Here is a 24,286-nt window from a genome sequence, read left to right as displayed (position 1 = left end):
GCCCCGGCCAAAGCCCGATCTACACCACTACGGTCGTCGCCGTCATGGACAGCCGTGGGACAGCCACACTGTAGCCAATTGGCATCAACGTTCCCGACCGACCAGAGGTCAAATCATTAAGTTCTTTCACTGGTGCATGTCCCATGATGTTCCCCACACCCTCACCAACCAGTTCGAACAGCAGAGCAGCCAAACCACCATAATCAAGGTCGACATACCCGCTGTCTGGTTTCTGGACCCGTTCTGCGCGTGCACCGGATTTGGATTCGCGTTCCCCGTCAATCCGAAAGCCGTATGGATGCACCAACTGTGTCACGACGTGTCCCATTGAGTATTCTACGTGACCCTAGGAGCCCATCCCCGTTTGTGCAGCGACACGACTAGGACACTTTTGCCAACCGCAACACGTCGCAGCCATCACCCATCTCATCTATGCTGCACGTTCTTCCTCTCAGTGGATGATCTACCCAAAACTATGCCGTAGCATTGTGTTTCCGGTATATATGAACATCTCTATTCAAATGGTTTCTTAATTTCATAGCCAATCTCCTACATCTGTTCGCGGTCAGCACCAAACCTAGAAGCAGTCATCGCTGTTTTGCCGTTACCTCGGATGACCCCTTCCAAAACCAACCATACCGTTGAGTTAGTCTTTCCGCGTTCTATGCTATGCTTCCCTCATTTCAATGAAACACCACTGAAGCTGACATCGATGTCTGTGGCCACGTGCCTGATCGTTGTCTTCGATGAAACCCGAACCACCACCGCTACATAGAGTCACCAGTGGTATCCTTAACCTAGAAGTGCAACCTTCGGCCTTTTTGATCCATCATAGGTGGTCGAGACTAGATCTCCACGTATCCCTTCTTTAATCCAAGATGGTACTTGTATAGCATGCCAAGTCAGCGCCACATCATTCTCCTTAGCCTAGTCAATGAAGTCTAGTCTGCCCTACACTTCTTGAATCTTGCGTATGTTGTCAAGCCTAACACAGTGATTGTGCGATAAAACCTTTCCTATAGGAAGATAGTTCCGAAAAATCAGCATTTCCTTTTCAGTCTAATCCATCTCTCGAAAGATGTTCTCTTTTCACCTTAACTCTGATTTAAGCGATTCTTGCGTCTAATCGTTTCTAAAATCATCCCTGTTCAACCATAGTGTTTTTAAAGTGTTTTAATGATGTTTGGTATGTTGTTCTTAGTGTTTTCCTTTGTGTTGTTTGTCGGTAGTTCTCACGATTAGTCGATAACGTTCTGGAGCAGTTCAAGGGACTTCAAGACCAAGATTTCGACAACACTGAGCAGCATTGGGTAAAAGGCAAGTGTCCTTGATCATCTTGAACCTATGTTTTTAAATGTTTTGTTTTACAAAATTGCATGCAGTGTCAATATGATGGGTAGTCACCTATGTTAGGGTTTTCTCTAGATTTTCCCTTATCATCCCTTGGAACCTAGATGGTTTAGGGTTAGGTATCTTTTATGGGTAGATTGTTTAGCCATGCTTTTGGGATGTTGAGATGTGTCATAATTTTGACTAATGAACATATGCGTCAATAGTCGTTAATGTGTTAATGGTCTAGCAACATGGAACCTTAGGCCTTGAGCAAAGTGGTTTTGATGGTTATCATGGTTATGATATTGGTTTAGTATTTGCTCAAGTAACCTAAGTAAGGACCGGTTCATGGAACGACAACCCAAGAAGTAACGTACCAACCACGAGGCTTATATGGGTAAGGCGTGACATACTAATTAGAGTCTATCCAGTGTGTATTGTATCAGCATAAAAGGGGGCTTCTGGGTAGGAGTTGAACTCGCGTAAAGCCTGGCGGTGAAACCTAGTGGGCATACGCATACTGGATTAGTCTCTGGTTAGTGGAAAATGTCATTCAGTGATTCTTGGCGGCACACCACTGGCATGTGTCAAGTGTTTCGCGAACACGGCAACATGCAATTTACTAACTCGTGGGAAAAGCTAGACAACCTCTACAGAGTGTAAAACTGTATAACAGCCGTGCTCACGGTTATGAGAGACTTGGATCCTCACATGATTAGTGGGTTGTGGTTATGAGTTTGGTTGTGGTTATGGTTCTGGTACAGGGAGTAGTAGATGGTTATGGTTATGGTTCTGGTACAGGGAGTACTAGATGGTTGTAGTTTTAGTTATAGTACGGGGAGTACTAGACGGTTATGGTATGCAAGGTGGGGAGCCTTGTATGCTGGGTGTTGGACTGTATGGGTTACATTTACTTAATGATTTCTTAATGCTTTTGAGTCCAAATATGTTTTCATTACATGCATTTACGCAAATATAACATGTGTTAGCCTATTCTTGATATAAGCCTGCATATCATTATTTTTCCCACACTTGCTGAGCGTGTCATGTGCTCACACTTGCTATTTTCCCTACATCATACGACATGTGTGCTGCTGCTCAATGAGTGAAGATGTTGAAGACTATCAATACGAGGTTGTGACATTCTAGGCGCGTGTCTCCCGGTCGGTTGCCTGCGGTGTTGTTGGGCACCAGTGTTTCTGTTCTGCTGCAGATATCTTCATAGAAGACAATATATGTCATTTGTTGTAAGAGTTTAACATTATTTAATAAAAGTATTGCTTTTGTTACTTCACCTGTGACGTCCTTATGTGTGTTGAACATCCTGGGCACACATAAGCCGTATCTGGTTTTGTCCGTTAAAACCGGGTGTGACAGACAACATCTCCCAAAGGAAAAGTTGATACCACCATAACTCTACGTGCTTTGAAATAATGTCGAAGTCTGCGATGAGACATCAATACTGCGTATAGGAGTTCCTGTACCTTGGGTTTGTTCATCACTTCACTGATGTAGTACACTGACCTCTGGAAGAGTTACTTTTTTATCTGCCATTGATCATTCCGCAACAATTAATGCACTTACGACATATGTGGTGGTTGCAATATACAAGTATAATTTTTCATCTGGCTCAAGCGAGGCTAGGACAGGGGTGATGGAGAGGTATTTCTTAAGATCTTAAAATGCGGTCTCCACCTATTATGTCCATACAAAAGATCTATTATTCTTCAATAACTTGAAGAATTGGAGCCCACATTCCCGAAGTCGAGAGATAAACCAGTTGAGTCCAGCCATGCATCTAGTTAGGCGTTGGACTTCATTGTTATTCTCGGGAGAGCACATCTCTTCAATCGCCTTAATTTTTTGAGGTTTTAACTTGATTCCTCAACTCAACACCAAGAACCCGAGTAACTTTCCTGACTCAACCTCGAAGACACTTTTCTGGATTGAGTATCATGCGGTGTTTTATGAGATTGTCAAAGGTCTCCTAGTGGTCCGAGAGAAGATCTTTTTCAATTGGCTCTTTATCACCATGTCATTGGCATACACCTCCACATTTCTTCACAATCTGATTATGGAAGGTAAGTTGAACAGTTCATGGGAAAGTGGCGCTGGCGCTCTTTAAGCCGAAAGGCATCTTAATGTATCAGTAGACCCGAAAGGCATTATTAATGAGGTTTTTCCTTCATCCTCTTTGCTAATGCTACTTTAGTGATAACCCGAGTAGACATCCAAAAAGCTGAGCATCTCACAACCAGCAGTCGAGTCAACTAGCTGGTTGATTCTATGAAGCAGGAGGGGATCTTTCGAATATTCCTTATTAAGGTCGATGAAGTTGACACATATTCTCCACTTGCCATTAGCTTTTCAGACCATAATCAAGTTGGCTAACCACACAGGGTACATGACTTCTCTTATGAAACTAGCTTTCAGGAGCTTGTCTATTTCTTCTTTCATGGCTTCTTTGCGGTCATTAGTGAGTCATCTAAGTTATTGTCGAATGGGTTGGTGTCAGGTTCCAATTCATCTGAGTTTCCATGCAAATACATCTGAGTTGGCCCACAGGACGGTGACGAGTGCAAGTTCCAATTCAGAGTCCAGCGCAGTGCCAATCCGAATACACTTGGATGGTTATGTTGGGTCCAAGGGAACATTTTTAACCTTGTCACCCGAGTTGGGTGTAAACTTAGGCTTCTAAACCTTGGGGTCCTCTCTTATTGTGTTGGCTTCATATGAGGGGATTTATTCAACCAACTCAAAACTCCTCCTTTCATATTTTAACTCCATATGTTGGTCACCTCGAACATAGATGACCTCCTTAGGCCTTGGAAGCTTCAAGGTATGAAACGAGTAGTGTACTACTGCCATGAACTTGGCTAGCACATGCCATCCAAGGATGGTGTTATATGTTGTATCAAAGTCGGCCACATCTTATTGAACCTTATTGGTTCAAAAGTTCTTAACATTCCTAAATGTTACTGGTAGCGAGACATGCCCGAGGGAGCTGGATGAAATCCCCGGTATTATGCCATGAAAGGTATATGTTATTGGCTCGATCTTCAATCTTGGTATCTACATTTTATCTAGAGCACCAAGAAACAAAATGTTAAGTGAGCTTCCTCCATCGACAAGAACTTAGTTTACCTTGTAGTTGTTGATGGTGGGTTCAACCACTAGTGGATAGTGGCCTGGATTGTTGATAACTTCATGGTAGTCGGACTCATCAAACGAGATAGGAACATCCACCCATTTGACGGCCTTGGGCAATGCCATGGTGATGGAGAGGATCTCCCTCTCCGCATTTTTTATTTGTCACTTGGACTCATAGCTAGCTGATCCTCCCAAGATGTGGTTCAACTCATGAGAGCCTTCTTGGAATGGGAGATTTTCTTCATCATCCTCTGATGGCTTAGAACCAGAGGTTTTCTTTTAGTGTTGTCCTTTTTGTTTTTGCTCCTCGAGTTGCTTGAGTCGGGTGTGACAAAACTCGGTATCAGGGGTGTTCGACTCATGGTACGTGCATCATCTTTCCTTCGAGTTCCCTTTCGACACTGACTTCTTCCCTTTACTAGAAGTCTTCTGAGGGGCAGAACTCTTTTCATGAGAGGTGGCCATGACATTGTGCTCCACGGTCTTGCTCTTCTTTTGAGATTTGGCTGACTTTCGATTGGACTTGCGCTTCTCAACCAACCTATAATTATTGAACTATGTTCGTAGCTGAGGATGTTTCTCTCCTCTATCCAATGATAAGTTCTAGGAGATAGCCTCTTAAGTTGTTGCATAGGCATGAGCCAGTTTGAACAATTCTTGAACGTCTTGGGGAGGCCTCATAGCCATATACTCGATCAACCTTCTATTTCTTACGCCTTGTTGGAATGCATGAATGATGGAGTGATCGGTAATCTCCAGGATAGTGTTCCTGATGAGGCTGAATCTGTTGATGAACTTTCGGAGTGACTCTTTGGGTCTTTGACATAGCTTGTGGAGATCGACCTCCTTCCTTGAGCGCTTGTAGGTCCGCTAAAAATTTGCACAAAAGATGTCTCAAAGTCATTCCCAAGAGTCAATCAAGTTGAGCAGTAGATTGGTCAGCCACGAGTGAGCTGAATGTTCTATATCCATAGGAAGGTAATTATCCATGACCCGTTCATCGCCTCTGTCATTCCTATTAGACTTCATAATTGAACCAGGTCAAAACCTACATGACCAGCGCACAGATCTGAGCTGATGAGTGAAAGCCTGACAACCGGTGAGAGTTCTCCACACTCTCCCATCTTGGAATGATTGTTGTATGTTTCATGGCAAACATTGTCCCTTGAGTTCTCAATGAGAGTCCAACGTGAAGTATCTTGCTGGGTTGGAGTTCTCTTGGGTGCGTCCCATGGAACACCTTTCGGAGGCTGAGTAACTCGAGGTGTACTGCTCCTTTCACAAGCAGAGTCTTCAGCTACTTGTTGAGCTTCGTAGATGCATCCAATCATCTCTTGTAACCATTGAGCATTGGATGAATTCACCAAACCTCCCTGAGGGATGGAATTGAGGAGGATCTTGGCCCCTTCCAGCAGCAGGGCTGTTCGGGATGTATATTGAGCATTGTACAACGCTCCAAGAGGATTTGAGGGACCAATGGAGTTGTGATACCTCTAGTGGCTTCGAGAGTATCAACTGGGGGACTGGTGAGACCACATGGTCATTTCCCCTGACAGGAGCTCTGCTTCTTCCCCTTGTTGGCATAGTGGGATGAAGTGAGCTTTCTTCGTAGTCAAGTTGGAGAAATTATTGGGATCATCTTTGTTTCCTTGATTTCCGACTATGAGGGTATTACCCTCATGATACCTTTCCTCCTCATCAGACAAATCTGAGGAAGACACATTGAATTTGGTAAACTGAGGCTCGTCTTTTGTGATGTTCTCGTTAGAGCCTTTGGTTCCTTGGTAACCCAAGTTACCGGTGGTAGGAATTGGTGGGGATATCTAGTGACCCAAACTCTCGATGCGCTCTAATGAAAGATCGCCTTGGCCTACCAACTCAAAAATCGATTGGCCATAGATTCCCTTTGGAGATTGGCTAAAGTCATTGAAAGACTTGAGATCCGAATACGCCATGTTTGGAAGTACGATAACTTCAGATGTTGACTTCTTTGCTCGTATCTCCACAGAAATATCAGCTGTTGAGGATTTAATACTTGATTGTCTATTGTTACGATATTAAAAATAAGGATACCTACAAAGTTGATGAAGTGTACTACGAATAGAGACACATGGTTATACAGGTTCAGCCTCGAGTTGGGTAATAGACCCAAGTCCTAGCTTGCCTTGATTATTCTTGGATCATGGAGTACAATGTGAATGTGGATAAGTGTAATCCTAAGAACTAGGTGAATTTTTGTGTGTCTAAGGCTTATGACCTAGTCGACAAGGTGGTTGCTTATGCCATGGATCTTTGATGGGTGGTCTTCTACTCAACTAATCTTGAGGGTTCTGTGGTTTCAGAGATATGAAGGCACGATTTAGGATTATAGGTTGTCATTGTTTAAATTCTTGATCGATCTGACTTGCATTATCTTCAACATGCCCGTCTCCCCGCCTTATATACTCGGGAATACCAGGGCATGATCCTACATGGATATCTTGTTCAAGTCCTACTTGGATATCTTGTTCGAGTCTTACTCGGATTGTTAGACTCCCATAGATTTAGGAATCCTTCTCGAATAGGGGATAACTTCCATATTGAGGATGAGTAGCTCCAAAGTATATCCTTTCCATATCTTACTCCGTGGAGGCCACGACTAGTCCCGTATCGAGTAAGATGTATTCGATTCTCATATACCTTATACGAAATATATGGAATATATATATTAATTATGTATCCCCATCAAACTTTGACTGATGAACCAAGTGAAAGATTTTGGGTACATGTCAAAGCCATATTTTATAAGACTTGTGTGCGGCAACTAACATGGCACTAAGTAGCGCACCTCTAGCTAGAGTAAAGAATGTAATTGTCACTCCCTGCTTCTAGGTCACAAAACAACGTCCGCGGCATGAAAGAGAACCACTATATTGTTATACCTTGTGGTCTCTTGAACAGTAGAGTAATGAAGTTAAAACTTGATGCTTTACGATCACACTATCTGAAAAATATTGATGCATATTATCCTTTGGATGACCTTGAGAATACAATGATAATACTGAACCCTCCTTGACTCATGCATGATGGTTGATGATTGTTACTATGGAACTTGCTGAGTACTTCTGTACTCATAGTTTTAAACCTCCTTGTATCCATGTTAGACTTAGAATCCATGTTACTCAAAGACGAGGAGGAGCATCATAGGCAGCCAAGGGCCAGGAAGTCAAGTATGATGTCTCGTACTTGAAGGATGATATGAGAAGCAGCTTTGAAGACTAGGCATAGGTTGGAAGGATATCTTGACCTGCGTTTAAGGCATGGAACTTGGATCTTCTTTGGTTTTAGGTGTGTAACTAAATGGTACTTGTCAAATTACCTTAAGTTATGGTTTTTATCGAGTATGGACCTGCTGCGTTGTCTTCTGCTATGCAACTCTAATGTGTTCATGCTTTGGTAAGTTTAGCTATCAAAGTATGGACCATATATTGATGTAATACCTTGGAAGTGGAATTTCGGGTCGCCACATACAATTTCGATAACTTTCGATAACAAATGCTCAGAATACATTGGAGACCAGTTCAATATCCAAAACAATAAGTAAAAAAGAATAGAGCTAGTAGATTCATTGTTAGAAGCATATTTCATGAATCCATAATCCTTTTTCGAAAAGTAGTTGTACAAATTAATGAATGGCCAATAGATAAATATTGGAAATTCTTTTGATGCCCAACTGATCTCCAAGTCCAAGTGTCACATAGACAGGTCTAGAGACCTCAAGTATGACTGCGTCTAACAAAACATAGTGTCAGCGTTTCAAACGACATTTCTTGTCCTTCTTACTTTTTAACCCTTTTAAAAAATTACAAACGAACCCCTTAGAAAAAGATGTTTATAAATTAATCAGCATTCAGTGACGTGTCGTAGCACGGCGCCATAGTTCAATGGCACGGCGCCATGACCTTGACGATGTGCTATGGGACTTAGAGCTGCCCCGCTTCTTTGCGTGCCCTCTCCCTCTCATTTTCCCTTCCCCAAATTGGAGTCAGCCCAGGGCGGGCATCGGGGCGCAGCCGGGCGGGTGGCACGGGGCAGCAGGCAGATGGGAGGCTTAGCGCGATGCGCAGGTGGATTGACGACGTGGCAGGTGGCTCTGCAAGTGGTTCATTAGGAAACGTTAGCACCAACTGTGATCTTCTGAGTTCAGAGTTCAAACTTGGACGGCTGTCTTGGCTCTTTACTACTGTGGCTAGGTAGATAGTACTCATGATATCATACAAATGTCTTGGAACAAGGTACATACTATAGCAGCTTAATGTGAAGGATTTAGGACATCTGGTTAGGTTCCTCTGACCCGACTTTTGATTTAGTTGGTGTTGAAAATATAGTTTTCGCCGCCGCTCACCAACCAATTATGTTCTGAGTGCTTTTCCTGAATTATAGTACAGAAATGTTCCCCTTTAGTTCCTGTCCACACAAGCTGTCTGTAATCCACAGTCGACTAGTCCATGGAAGGGACTTTTAGTTTTCTGTTTTCAGCTCTTTACCTACGGTTACGAGTTTGGCTCTTGAGCTTGCAGAAAGGTAGGCCATGGAGCAGACTGAGTATGTCAGTTGCTCAGTGAGGAAGCTGCTGGAAAACTTTTTATTTTTAGAGCCATGAAGTATTTGGGGTACTGAAGAGATCAGTTAGCCCATCAGATTAGGGAGTAGGCAATCCGAATGCTCAAAACTAAACGACCATTAGCGCTTAGCATGGGGCAGTCAGATTTGCGATTTAAACCTTTTAACGAGATTGTAAGAAATAAAGCACGACAGGATCGAACACGAGACACGATTTTTACGTGAAAAACTCTTTCGGGAAAAAACCACGGGCGCCAATCGGCGATCTTCACTATATCAGGGATGTATATAATGCAGGGGATTACAATGAGCGTCTTAGCTCTCCTTGCAGCTTACAAGATATATTTATAAGGGTGAACATATACGACTCTAGTCTAATACGGACTGTTCCGGAATATAGGTCGAAGGCGTCCCTTGTCTGGCCCAACAAGAATTCGGATCACAATCCAACAAACTCCACCTTGAGACGAATTCCATCTTGTAGCAAATAAAGAATCATCAATAAACTCCCTTCAATAATAAATATCACCGACGCCAAAAGTCTCTAGAACTCAAACTGTAACACCAACTAAACTTGAGCATAGCTCAAATTTAGTAGCAGGAACTGGCTTCGTCATCATATCAGCAGGATTATCATGAGTGCTTATCTTGCATATTTTAATATCACCTTGAGCAATGACATCTCGAATATAATGATACCTCACATCAATGTGCTTTGTTCTTTCATGAAACATTTGATCCTTTGTAAGGCAAATAGCACTCTGACTGTCACAGAATATATTAATACAAGAATTATCTCCACAAAGCTCAGTATACAAACCTCTCAACCAAACAGCTTCTTTGTATGCTTCAGAAATAGCCATATATTCAGCTTCAGTAGTTGATAAAGCAACAGTAGCCTGCAAACATGCTTTCCAACTAATAGCACAACCACCAACGGTGAAAACATAACCTGTGAGAGATCTCCTCTTATCCAAATCACCAGCATAATCTGAGTCAACATAACCAACAAGTCCATCTCCAGATTTTCCAAACTGCAAACAAGCATTAGAACTACCACGCAGATATCTGAAAATCCACTGAACAACTTTCCAATGCTCTTTGCCAGGATTAGCCATGAATCTACTAACAACACTCAGTGCATGAGATAAATCAAGACGAGAGCAGACCATGGCATACATAAGTGAACCAACTGCACTAGAATATGGAACTCTAGACATGTACTCAACATCATAATCTGACTCAGGATATAAAGCTGAAGATAATTTGAAATGAGTAGCTAATGGAGTACTCACTGGTTTTGCATCATGCATATTGAAACGACGAAGGACCTTGTCAATATAACCTTGCTGACTAAGATATAACTTGCCAGCTTTCCTGTCTCTAATGATCTCCATGCCAAGAATTTTCTTTGCTGCACCTAAATCCTTCATCTCAAATTCATTATTCAACTGTGATTTCAATTTGGCTATTTCTGATTTATCCTTTGCAGCAATCAACATATCATCGACATAGAGAAGCAAATAAATAGCTGAACCACAAACAGTCTTCAAATAGACACAGCTATCATAATCAGAACGCTTAAAACCACTAGAGAGCATAAATGAGTCAAACCTCTTGTATCACTGTCTAGGAGACTGCTTCAAACCATAAAGAGATTTCTTTAATTTACAGACAAAGTCTTCTTTTTCAGGAATAACAAAACCTTCAGGTTGATCCATATAAATATCTTCATCTAACTCCCCATGTAAAAATGCACTTTTAACATCTAATTGCTCAAGTTCATAATCACGCATAGCAACAGTACTAAGTAAAGTGCAAATAGAACTATGCTTCACAACAGGGGAGAAGACGTCATTATAATCAATACCTGGAATCTGGCTATAGCCTTTAGCAACCAACCTTGCTTTATACCTTGCTGCTTCATTAGGAGAAATACCCTCCTTTCTTTTGAAAATCCATTTGCAACGAACAGGCTTCTTCTCTTTTGGCAATTTGACTAAATCTCAAGTGCCATTCTTTTCAAGTGACTCCATCTCATCTTGCATTGCAGTCATCCAATTATTGCAATCAGCATAAGTAATAGCCTCATTGTAATTAGAAGGTTCTGCATTACCTTCAACTTCTTCTGCACAACTCAGAGCATAAGCAGCAATATTACACTCCTCAATTAACCTCTTGGGTGAATTAATTTGCCTTCTAGGCCTATCAACTGCAATGAAATATTGTGTAGGCTGCACAACGGATGAAGGATGTGGAGCACTAGATGAATCATGATCAATAAATAAATTTTTAGCAATAGGTGTATTTTGGACAACGGTATCTGGTGTACTTTCTGCATTAATAAAATGCTCCACCTGCACGCTAGAACTCTGCTGACTCTGAACAGGAGCATTTGGCAACATAGCAGATTCATTAAAGACAACATTCCTGCTAATCACCACCTTTTGTGTTGCAGGATTCCGCAATTTATAACCTTTAACACCAGATTTATAACCAAGAAAGATGCACTTAACAGCTCTAGGCTCCAATTTACCATTATCAACGTGAGCATAAGCAGGACAACCAAAAACTCTCAATTCTGAATAATTAGCTGGAGAACCAGAACATACCTCAATTGGAGTTTTCTTATCAATGGCAATGTTGGGTGATCGATTAATAAGATAGCAAGCAGTGGAAACAGCTTCAGCCCAAAAACGTCTATGCATACCTGCATTAGACAACATGCAACGGGCCCTCGAGATGATAGTTCTGTTCATACGCTCAGCTACACCGTTTTGTTGTGGAGTACCAGGAACAGTGTAGTGTCTCACAATACCTTCAGACTTACAATATGAATTAAACTCATCAGAACAGAATTCCATCCTATTATCAGTGCGAAGCTTCTTTACCTTCTTTTCGGTTTGCCTTTCAACCATAACCTTCCACTCTTTAAATGCTTTAAATGCTTCTGATTTATGCTTCAAGAAATAAGGCCAAACTCTTCTCGAGTAATCATCAATAATAGTTAACATATAACGAGAATCACCTAGTGAAGACCTACGAGATGGTCCCCATAAATCAGAATGCACATAATCAAGAATACCTTCTGTTGTATGAACTGAAATGTTGAATTTCACCCTCTTATGCTTGCCAAAAATACAATGCTCACAAAATTTCAGCTTGCCAATACTATGTCCATCAAGAAGACCTCTCTTGCTCAATTCTGCCAAACCAAGTTCACTTATATGCCCAAGACGCATATGCCAAATATTAGTAGCATCAAAATCTGATAATGAATGTGAACTTACAGCGGCATCACCTGTGATTGTAGTGCCTCGGAGATGATATAAATTGGTAGATTTCAAATCACCTTTCATTACAATAAGAGAACCTTTTTTCACCTTCAAAATACCATCTCCACCTGACCAATCATACCCTTTATTATCAAGAGTACTCAAAGAAACCAGGTTCCTTTTCATACCTGGAACGTGCCTCACATCTGTCAAGGTTCTAACAATGCCATCATGCATCTTTATCATAATTGATCCAATTCCAACAATTAGACATGGGTTGTCATCACCCATCCTAATAGAACCAGCATTTTGAACAGAATTATAAGTGGTGAACTAATCTCTATGTATGCATATATGAAAAGACGCAGCAAAGTCAATAATTCATTCATCACCACTACTAGCACATCCAGCAAAAGCAACGAGAGTCTCTCCATCAGAACTATTATCGGAAGCAGCAACAGATGCTTTACCTTCTTCATTAGATTTACCTTTTCTCTTTTCTTTATTCTTCAACTTGTAACATTCAGATATGTCATGATTATTTTTCTTACAATACCTGCAGAATTTTTCTTTTCCTCTGGACTTTGAACGACCCCTGTAACCGTTCGAACTTTTATCTCTTTGGCTATTATGCGAATTCTTCTCCTTTGTCCTGCCACGCACAATCAGACCTTCTCCATTGGAAGTAGAGCCATCAGTAGACACCATCTGTTTCATCTTTTCCTTGGCATGCAAGGCCTCATAAACTTATTTCAAAGTTAGTGTATCATGACTGTATAATATGGTATCTCTGAAGTTTGCAAAAGAAGTAGGTAATGAGCACAAAAGAATAAGACTCAAATCCTCATCATCATATTTTACCTCCATAGACTATAGGTCAGCAACGATCTCCTTAAAGATCGAAAGATGATTCATCACAGAACCACCCTCCTGTAATTTGTGCGTGAACAACTTCATCTTCAGATACATTTTACTGGTTAGATCTTTAGACATGCAGATCGATTCCAGCTTTAGCCATAAAGCAGCAGCGGTTTTCTCTTGCAAAACCTCCTGCAAAATATTGTTTGATAAATGAAGATGAATTTGTGACAAAGCCTTACAATCCTTTCTCTTTTCTTCATCGGACCAAGACTTTTGATTCTTATTTCCAAAATTATCGAGCGCATCATTCAAATCAGTGTGCGCAAGAATAGCTCGCATCTTGACTTGTCATAGAGAAAATCTTGTATCTCGGTCTAGCAGTGGAATATCATATTTCATAGAAGCCATGGTGAAGAATAATCAGCACAAAATAATCTGCAGCGCTTCTAGTACAGCCTGTGTGTAGCAAGCAATAAACTGAAGAAGTCCTGGTACGCTTCGTGTACGCTTAGCAATGAAGCCAAAACCAATCTCCTGGTAGAAATTCTGGTGTGCACGTAGCAGGAACCAATTGGAAAGAGAATCTCCTTGGAATTGATGTGTAGTTTTGCTTTTCTTCTCCACAGGCAACGGGATAGCACACGCACCTTTTTCTTCACGTGAGAGAGCACAGGATCAGCTTCCTTCTCTCCACGTGAGAGAGCGTGGGCCCTGGCTGATGATGATCTGGTTTTGTGACAGATCTGTGGCACGCTGCACGAAGTACGGCGTAGCTCCCAAATCTTGAGTGCAGAAAATCCGGTGATATGCAGTAGGGGAGGAGGAGACCAGCCTAGACGAAGTCGTATGGCGCGATAGAGACCGGCAACGGCTGGATCCTGGCGGCTCACGAACGAGCGCACGCAACGGAGCCGCAGAAGAACCGAGCGAGGAGTGCGGCGTGAAATCTGCAGGACCTGGTGGTGCGCTACGACGACAGATCTCGACGCAGCGACGAAGAGCGGCGGATTCAGCGAGACGAAGGCGATGTAGATCGGACTGAGACGATGAACTCGAAGGCGACGAAAACCGATCTGTTTTTTTTTCGTATTCTTGTGTATTTGATCCGGTTCTGGTACCACTTGTAAGAAATAAAGCACGATAGGATCGAACACGAGACACGATTTTTACGTGAAAAACCCTTTCGGAAAAAAACCACGGGCGCCAATCGACGATCTTCACTATATCAGGGATGTGTATAATGCAAGGGATTATAATGAACGTCTTAGCTCTGCTTACAGCTTACAAGATATATTTATAAGGGTGGACACATACGACTCTAATTTAATACGGACTGTTCCGGAATATGAGCCGAAGGCGTCCCTTGTCTGACCCAACAAAAATTCGAATCACAATCCAACAGAGATGATACCTGCTCCTCCAAAATGTATTACTTTTTTCAATACTAAAATGTACAACTCAAAATGCCGCCAAGCAAGCACCATGATATCTGTGCTTCGTCCAAACGAATGAATCTTGTACAAATCCAAACGACCTGTGATGACGAAAATTCATAATTTTTTCCTAGACACATACATATTGATATGCTCTTCTTTGCTTCATTTTTCAGTAGCCTCTGACGAGCAGCAGCCCGATTCCTGTGACAATGAGCAGCAGAACAATGCAGGTTGTCAGATATATTATGGTGCAGGGAAATGATACGAATGAATCATAAAATGTCCAACTTCTTATTGAGAATGATGGGCCACTGAAAGAATTTAGCACTGGATATGCAGTGCATGGAGTAAAATCTGCAAGTGTTCACTACATGTTTCAAGATCTTTTTAAGTCACAACTCACGAGTCTGAAGGCCTGGCAAGCAGCTCATAGTTCAGAGTTCAGACTTGGTCACAGAAATTGTCCCAACTGACAATCAAATCATGTTGTTGTTTCATGTCTTACTCTACGTTGAATTAGTTGAATGCAGACAATGTGTATTTGGAACTAGCCCAAAAAAATGTGTTGGATGCGTAAAACCAATGCAGGAAAACAGATAGTAATATTAACCCATCAATTTTCGGATGTTGATTCAGAATTCAGACATTACGTTCATGTAGTTCCACAATGTTATTGAATTGGGAGGTTCGAGTAAAAGATGCAATCTTTTGTAAGCATTGATGGAACCTTAGCGAAAGCTCAAAGCTAATTTACTTTGACTAATTATACACTCCTTCCATGGCTAATTGTAATTAAACAGTCATAAGTATTAAACAAGTGAAAAGAATATCTTTTCAATTGTATGGCTACTTCCTTGATATTACAACATGTGAAGTTGGGCATGTTAAATTTTTTAATGCATTTAAGCAGGTAATCTTCAATGGAGCATGCATACTTGCAGGCAATGGAAAGGGGAGGACATACCGGTTGGAACATTTGACGCCACATTCCAGATGAAAACAATGATCAGGGAGGATGCCGAAGATGAACTGGCCGAAGGAGATGCCGCTCTGGATGGCGATGACGAGGTTCTGCGGGTTGCCGATGGCCGTGGCGGTGGAGCCGATGTTGGTGTTGGAGGCGAGCGCGAGGATGAAGGGCTTGAGCGGCAGGTTGTTCTGCCGCGCGATCTTGAGGATGAACTCGGTGAGCACCACGCAGCAGGTATCGTTGGTGAAGAGCGCTGACGCCAGCGCCGACACCGCGCAAGTGCGCACCAGCAGGTCGCGGCCGCCCTGGCTCCGCCACGAGAACAGGTGGCACGGCGCACTTCATTTAGACGCTCACCACCATCGTGCGTGCCGAAGAGCAGGCCTGGATCGGCAGGTCCACCGCCGCGTACGCCTGGTCGGTGCTCATCACAAGGCGCCAAACCACCTGGCGCGGTGCCACGGCGCCATGATCGCCATTAAAACAGGGCACCAAATCATATGGTGTCGTGCTATTGAACTACCGCGTCGTGATTTTTGATGCCGTGCTATGACACATCAGCAAGTGTGTTAGGAGAGTGGTATCATGTTCATCCCTGTTCGCCGACTTCAGCCACCTCAATTAACCTTAAAGGTAAAGCAGTAAGACTAATGTCACAATATAGATATTTTCATTATGCTCCGCAGAGATTAGGCAGAATAGCGTATGGTGAAGGACCGAAGGTCCGGTGATGCAAGCGATGATCCCGAATGGAGCACATAAAGAAAGAAATACTAAAGGGCGAAAGCGGTAGCGAAGCCTAGATAAAGAGCAGAGAATGGAGCCTAGAAGACGAGGGGATACGACAAAACCCAGATGACGAAGGGATGTCACAAAACCCATAGAACGAAGGGATACGACAAAGCTTGGAGGACAAAGGGATGCAACAGAAAGACCTTTGGCAAGAGAACGAAGGTCTATCCTGAGAGGAACCTGCAGGTTAATAAGAATCTAGCGAGAAGATAACTAGAATGGATTCGCTAGTAGCCCTGAAGGGAGATCTGACGTGGGCTCCTTGAGACATATGTTGGGTTTAGTTAGGTTAGGACTTTGTAAATGTATATTGATTGTAATACCTTACGAATATTCTAAGATTATTCCTAGCGCCAAGTAGAATATTCCTATGGATAAGAGACATAAGTGTAATGGTGATTGTGATAATTGAAGTATGGCTATAAATACTCATATCTAATTGATGTAATGCTAAAGAACAATTATTACATTCACTATTATAAACTTGCTGTTCAATGTGTTGTGATCAAGATCCTGACAAAGCGTACATTCTACGTGGCATAGAACCACGTCAAATCCGGTGACGCCGTACAATGGTCGAACAATGCCAAAAGTCATGACGCCGTAAAAAGATCTCTTTCTAAACATCTCATTCTGAAGGATCTATTTGTAAAAATTGTTTTTAAAAAATGTTAAACAGTAAAAATTCCACTTTGTTTGGATGGCATGCTACGCGTGTTACTTCAAATTCAAGGTACTGCTTGGTTGACGACACGTTAAACAATGCCACGACTGCCATGATACAAGAGCCTTGCAGTTTGTGGTTTGTATTATAGTAGGAAATTGATAAGAGACAGAAAGTAGAGAATAGGGTTTGTATTATAGTAGGAAATTGATAGGAGATAGAAATTAGAGAATAGAAAGAATAATTGTTTGTATTGATTTATGGAGTGTTTATATATTCGTGTATGATGAAAAGATATGGTAAAAGGACATGTCTATTAGGAAGATACCCCTTCTTAATAGGTACAACTCTTGATAATTGATCACATGATTACATCTAAAAAGTATATATTTGTAACACTCCTCCTTGTTCAATTATTCCAGTTGTAAACTCTTTATTGAAAACTTCTTTAAAACCATGCGGGAAAATATGAGAAGAAAGTAATATATTGTTATGCCATTAAAACTCATTTAAAACCCAATAGAAAAATATTAGGAGAAAATGATATGGCATATATTGATCATTGCCCTATTGTAAACTTATATGAGAAACCTAGGTAGGAAAACTCATTGGTGAGCTTAGAAAACTATAATTATGATCTATGAATTATATTAAAAGCTCCTAACACCTTTGGGAAAATATGAAGAATAAGGTAGATATTGCCTCATTAAAAATCTTATATGAGAAAACGTATAGGAAAAATTCATAAAGAAAAAGAGTGCAATATAGTATGAACTAGCTATTAATCAGGGATCAACTCTCCCTGAACCTTGCAAATCTCATAGTCACCGCATACCAATTTCATGAATATATTTTGGAATGTGGAAGTTGATAAGGACCTAGTGAATAAATCAGTTAGGTTATCACATGATTTAGTTTGCAAGATTTTCATTTCTCCATTATTTTGTAATTCATGAGGATAGAACAATTTAGTAACAATATGTTTGGTTATATTGCTTTTTATGTAACATGTTTGCATTTGAACAATGCATGCATAATTAGCTTCATAGATAATAGTTGGTGATTCAATGGAACCAATATCACATGACTGTTGTATGTGGTTGATCATTCTGTGAAGTCATGCATATGTATGTGATGTTTCAAAATGATATGTGGAAGTAGCCACTGGAATCTGTTTTGATGACTCATATGAGAAGAACCTAAATCTTTGGTGCTATACAGATATATGATATCATCTTTGACTCCCACCTAAAGGTGTTGTTGGAGTTGCACTATTTAAGATAGCAAGTTATCTGCAAATGTAGTATCAGGCATGTCGTGATTTGTAAGATACATGAGCGTTTTGATGACATTAAGATATAGAACTTTAGGTTGAATATCTTTTCATCATCAACCAAAGGTATGAATGGATCTATATTCATATTTAAGGATTGAATGACTATAAGTGTTTTGATGGATATGATTGTCCAAATCATTTGGATATTGGTGGACTGATGGATAAATATTCCCGAAGGTATATGCTCAAGTTGTAGACTTAAGCGAAATTTTGTTTTACTCAAATCATTCATCTCAAATTTCGTCTTAAGATGATTGCATACTTTGACATGTGTGGTTTGGAAATGATACAAAATCCAATTGGGATTTCATTATGAACACACATATGCAATCGTTGTAGTTGGAATAACCCTTTTGTGGAAGGAATTCATTTAGTCAATTGTAATACAATCAACTTAACTATTTTAAGTCATGGAGTGACTTAAGTTATATACAATATATATTGCGATTTATATTAAAATTCAAAATATAAAGTCTATTGTGGACTTATATATCCGAATCTATCCAATTCATTTGTTCTACCAATGATATTAAATATGAGAATATAATTTCCACACATACCATAGGGTATGTAGCACATAATTGATATCGGGTCTCTGAGTGAACCGTTGTGCTACAAGCTTCACTATTTCACCACCTTATGGAATAAAAATTAATTTTGCTTCCATAGGGAAGACATTGTGTTATTGAGCAAAAGCAATTCTCCTTAATTACCACCTTTGGTTTGACCAAGTTGAGTGTTGAAGCACTCTTCCTAGGACTTTAGATCTTAATCCAATTGAAGGTGTACAACCATTTTGAGGATATATATATATTTATATATTGTAGTCTTTTGTATTAATTTATTCTATGGAATTAATATAGTTTGTAGAAATATTATCCTATCTAACTCCGTGTATTGCTCAAAACAATGGAGTTAGGATGTTTCCATGACCCAACGTCTGAATTTGTGTACACATTTGTGCTAGGCATTTGGATGCAGAACATCTATATGTGTTTGAATAGTGAATATCCATAAGGTGTCTATCAACTTGATGTTTATTTGCATTTATTATCTTGGAGGATATTCTCCCCCTATTTTCAAGAATGTTTGCAAGAAATTGTATTCCTTGTGATCATACTTCTCCCCCTCTTATTTTGGTTTGGAAGTTGAGTGGTTTTGTTAGGTATCTCTACTCTTTCTAGCACATTAATAATGGGAATCAGATTTGATAACATCTTTTATGACGAGTAAACGCTTCTGGCAAATTATTTGCAATATATTGCAAATACAAGATGTTTTGAATAACGATTCATTCTTTTACGTGGATATGAAGACTGAATGTGAACGTGTATGACATTCTCCTATAATTTCTGGCATTCTTTGTGGTATTAATCTCCCCATAATGTCAGAAATTATCACAAAATATTATGAGCATACGAGCAATCAATAAGTCCCTTCTGAAGAACTCGAGGTATTATATGAGTGACTGATAATTATATCTTATATAGATCTCTAATGCCTTTTGATGTATGCTGTAGAGTTGTGATATCCGTACGTGCATAATGTAACCGATTCATAGATGGAAAATACTTGGCTGAGGCCAAATTTCCATGTATTAACTGCAACGAAGAGAGCGGTTAATTGCAATTGGATGAATTTGGTTTAATGATGCGGTGTGTAAAGCCGCATGTCACTAACAAGATTTTGGCAAATTTCAATTATGTGGTTTATTATGCAAATGATTTTATTCTCTTGATGAGGGATTTAACTAGACCATTATGAATGTGCACATAGGGTACTTAATGCAGTAGTGTCTAAAGCCAAACAATAATTGAATGCACGTTAAGGAACGGTATTGTCCGTGTGAATAGATTTGATTATGCGTCTAGGATAATTTGCTCTAATTTTAATTATTTGATGCTAAGTATTGATGTGATCAAGATAGAAAATTTATTTTGGTTAGGAGGAGAAATTACTGTATGTATAGTACAGTCTAGATTGTATATAGGGAAGATTGTCATATCCGTTATTTTGATTAGGAGGAGAAATTACTCTTTGTTTATCATCATGGGTTTCAATATGGAAACCATTTTGATGGATATCTATATAATTTAGTAGGGTACAAGTTGAATCGAGATATAATAGTGCATCATTAATTTTGATTTGAGTACCCATAGGGAGAGAGATTATGGTGTGACTAGAGCCAACAATTATAGCATCACGTCCAGTGTTTGTCACATAGGGAGAGTGATTATGTCGCGACTAGAGCCAACAATCATAGCATTGCGTCTAGCGCTTGTCATAATATTTTTAAGAGTATCGAGTTAGTGGTACAGCTATCTACTGAGCATATTTTCTCTTCCATTGGATTGTCCCTGTAGATATCTATATATAGAAATGAAGAATTTAATATGAAATTCTTATCAATACTTACATACTTTATTAAGTATCAAAGTACTGATACATTATTGGCTTATACAATATAGTATAAGATGACAACAATTTATTACAACACTATGTAGGACATAGATATAATAATATCTAATTAATTAGGAGATTAATTGAGGTCTCCAAACAAGTCGCTGGAAGTAAATTCCATGATCATGTTGTTGGTTCTCTTAAAGTCTTCTTGCTGCTGCAGAGTAACATCGTTGTCCGGTTCTGGAGGAACACTTTGGGAAGAACTGGTATTCCTGGTGGTGTCAGGTTGTAGATTGAAATATGCTTCATATCTTTCGCCTTGAGCTAGTCGGATTCGTCCAACGGACTTGAGATAGAGATCAATCAAGTGTCTTGGGTGCGACATTTCTTAGTTCTATGGCTGTAGCAACCACACTTACGACAAAAGCCAGATTTATCTTTGTTGTTCTTGGAAATGCCCTTCCCCTTGTTGTGTCCATGGAATTTCTGCTTCTTGTTGCCTTTGAAGTTCTTGGGGCAGCATTTGTTGGCGTCAAACTTTATGGTATTCTGAATATTAGAATTAACTTCAGGTAAAGGAGCAATACCTGTAGGGAACTGGTGATGATTCTTCAAAAGAAGTTCATCATGTTTTTGGTCCTGAAGTGAAGTATGGATTAATTCAAAATAGTGCTTATAATTCCTAGCACGGTATTGTTGTTTCAATACCCTATGGGTAGGAAGCATTGTAGACAAAGTTTTTTCAATTGTCTCCGCATCTGTTGGAGCTTTGTCATAAAATAACAACTTAGAGCAGATCTTGTCAACATCATGGTTGTATTCTCTAATGGACTTAAAGTCCTGGAGACGAATGTTGGACCACTCATGTTGTGCTTCAGGCAGTATGACTACCTTTTGTTGTTCATAATGATCTTTGAGCGAGTTCCATAGATCATATAGATTCTCATCCATTAAGTATTCAGACTCTAAATCTGGATGAAGATGGTGCCTTATGGAGTATAGAGCCCCATACTTGATTGGATATAGAACTGGCGATCTCCTTCTTGAGGAGGATTAATCGCTGTTATTAGTCAACGTGACGATATACTTATCTTCATATCCATTGCCAAGTTAGATAGTTACGGCCATCTAACTGGAGTTTGTTGAACTCAACGTTGGACATTTTGTCCTATAGAAATGACCAATGATTGAATGAATTTACACTTTGGGTAAATTGAGGAATCATGGTAATATTGTAATAATGATATGTCAAAGATTAGTTCCTGACAATGTGTTTGTAAATAGACTAGGTACCTTTGAGTGCAGGGATTAATCACGAGACAGGACAATCGTTGTATACAGGTTTGGGCCTCCGATTGGAGTAATACCCTACGCCCTGTGGGGGTGTTGCTGCCATATATTGATGATCTTGAGTATAAGCAATGGGGCTAAATCTATTACAGAGAGTATATCAGATCTGATCTAACCTAAAGCTAAGGTTGTCGAGTACCTTCTCTCCTAGGGTCTTGATGCTTGCCTCGAGTTCTCTCTTCCTATGTTTTCCATATGTGTTGTTCTCATGTCTCCTCTCTCTCCCCTAGCCTTTTCGCCTTATATAGGGGTGGGAGTATCGACTCCTATCCAGCCGTGGTCAATAGGGTGTTGTCTTCCTTAATGTCTAAGTAGATAGATCTGTTTTGAGTACTAACCGTATCAAGTTAGGCAACTAATCGAAACATTCCTGATATGTACTTCCGTGATTTTGGGTGTATCAGGTACCGTTGATTCGGTTCCATGATATCTAAAACTTCTTAATACGTGTTGTACATACCCTGTTCGTATGTGATATATTCCTTATGCGCATATACCCCATAATTAGATATAAGACAGTAGCCTCCTAACTCTATTCAGGAGGAGAGGTTTCCATAAGCACCCACTCGAGTACCGCTAAGTTTAAGCTTGGTTGAGTAAAGTGGATCAGTCTCATGGTCAAAGGAATCGAGCATAGGCGGGTCCTTCCTTGAGTATCGAGTGGAAGCTGAGTCGGGTCAAGCGTCCTACGACTAACCACACTCGAGACTTGAAGGAAAAGACTAAAGAACTCAACTGATTGACACCCGACACCAAGTAGAGTTAAAAAACCTTTCAAAATTTGAAACGACGGGCGTAGGCACATTTAATGTGGGTAGAAGGGCGTGCAGAGATTCGCACATCGTCATCATACCGCTTTTCACGCCAGTCGAAGCATGGTAAAAACAGGCATTGTTATCGAAGAGACGGTAAATCCTCCTTTTCCGAAGCAGAAACATCTTTTGTGTCATACCTTGAGGTAGGGCCTATTTATCTGAGTATAAAGCTCTATCATCCTACTCTTGTGGCATCCATTGCAACCCCGCCCTTCGATCTCTTCCACCATTGTTCGCGTTCTACTTGGAGAACTTCATCTTTTCCCTTTAATTCTCATGGCGGAGACTTTTGATTGGGCAGCTCTTCCCTTGGGAGTGCTCGACATCATCTCCAACAAATTGGTTCATCTAGAGGATTTTGCCTTCTTCCGTTGTGTCTGCACTTCTTGGCGTGAAGTGCACAAGGTGGCAGAGTTTGCACCATGGATCTTGAAAGGGCCATTTGTGCACAATGATGGCTTGATCAGGGTGCATCATTTGGGGAGTGAAGCAGCTATCGACCTTCATTTCTGAGGCCTGGTCGGCAACAGCTGGGAGATAGTCAGGGCCTCAAGCGGGCTCTTAATCATCATCGAGCGAGGGTGCCAAATCAAGGGCAGAATGATCAACCCAGATGATAGGATGGTTCTTCGACCTTCTGCCACTTTCTTATGATGCATTTTGGGTAAGTCTAGAGCGATGTGTTGTGCGAAAGGACGGGAAACTAGTCGTCATTGTTTGCCCAAGGATGCCATGTTTCCATCTTCATATGACAAAGGGTGTGCATGTGTTACTTGTTGGTGGTCCCCTGCGCTGGTTCGAAATCTCCAGTAGCAAATCCTGGTGGCGCATTGCTAATTTCCTAGATGGGGTTGCTTCAGAGGATCCATCTGGAGTCATTGAAGCAATGGAAAAGTCGATGCCGAAGTTTGAGCTCTGGCATCCTGGTCTGGAGGGCACTCGACTTGTCTTGGACGAGACACGCGTGTTTTTCCTGAAATCTTGGGGTGACCAAATTGATGATCCTGCTGAACACAATGCTCAAATGCCAGTTTTCATTCATACTTTTAATGATGACATTTGGGAGCCTCTCGACTAGAAAGCTATCCCTTGGATGAAGGACAAAATAGTTATGTTGGGCTTGACTTCTGAGGTCGTCCCACCGGTACCAAGAATTACGAACCCTAGTCAAACTCTAGGCTTCTGTTGGACAAGTCCAACTTACGACCGAGATGAATACTCGGTGCTTGAGATTTTGCACCCCGACGCTGTTTCCAAGATGGTCAAATCCCTTGAAGGGAATTTTAAGTGGCGTTCTTGT

At 40.7% G+C, this 24,286-nt stretch overlaps 1 protein-coding gene across 1 annotated transcript; it reads right to left on the bottom strand.

The window, feature by feature from the left end:
- Nucleotides 1-14,645: 14,645 nt before the first annotated feature.
- On the bottom strand, nt 14,646-16,096 carry LOC133928019 (silicon efflux transporter LSI2-like). The gene is made up of 3 exons (XM_062374314.1): nt 16,074-16,096; nt 15,621-15,965; nt 14,646-14,857 (listed from the first exon to the last, which is right to left on the bottom strand). Exons 1-3 carry the CDS (start codon nt 16,094-16,096, stop codon nt 14,665-14,667), a joined length of 561 nt encoding a protein of 186 aa, XP_062230298.1. The 3' UTR covers nt 14,646-14,664.
- Nucleotides 16,097-24,286: the final 8,190 nt, after the last annotated feature.

Source organism: Phragmites australis, chromosome 9 (genome assembly GCF_958298935.1).
Source record: "Phragmites australis chromosome 9, lpPhrAust1.1, whole genome shotgun sequence".
NCBI lineage: Eukaryota > Viridiplantae > Streptophyta > Magnoliopsida > Poales > Poaceae > Phragmites > Phragmites australis.
This window is presented reverse-complemented; position numbering and strand designations above follow the sequence as displayed.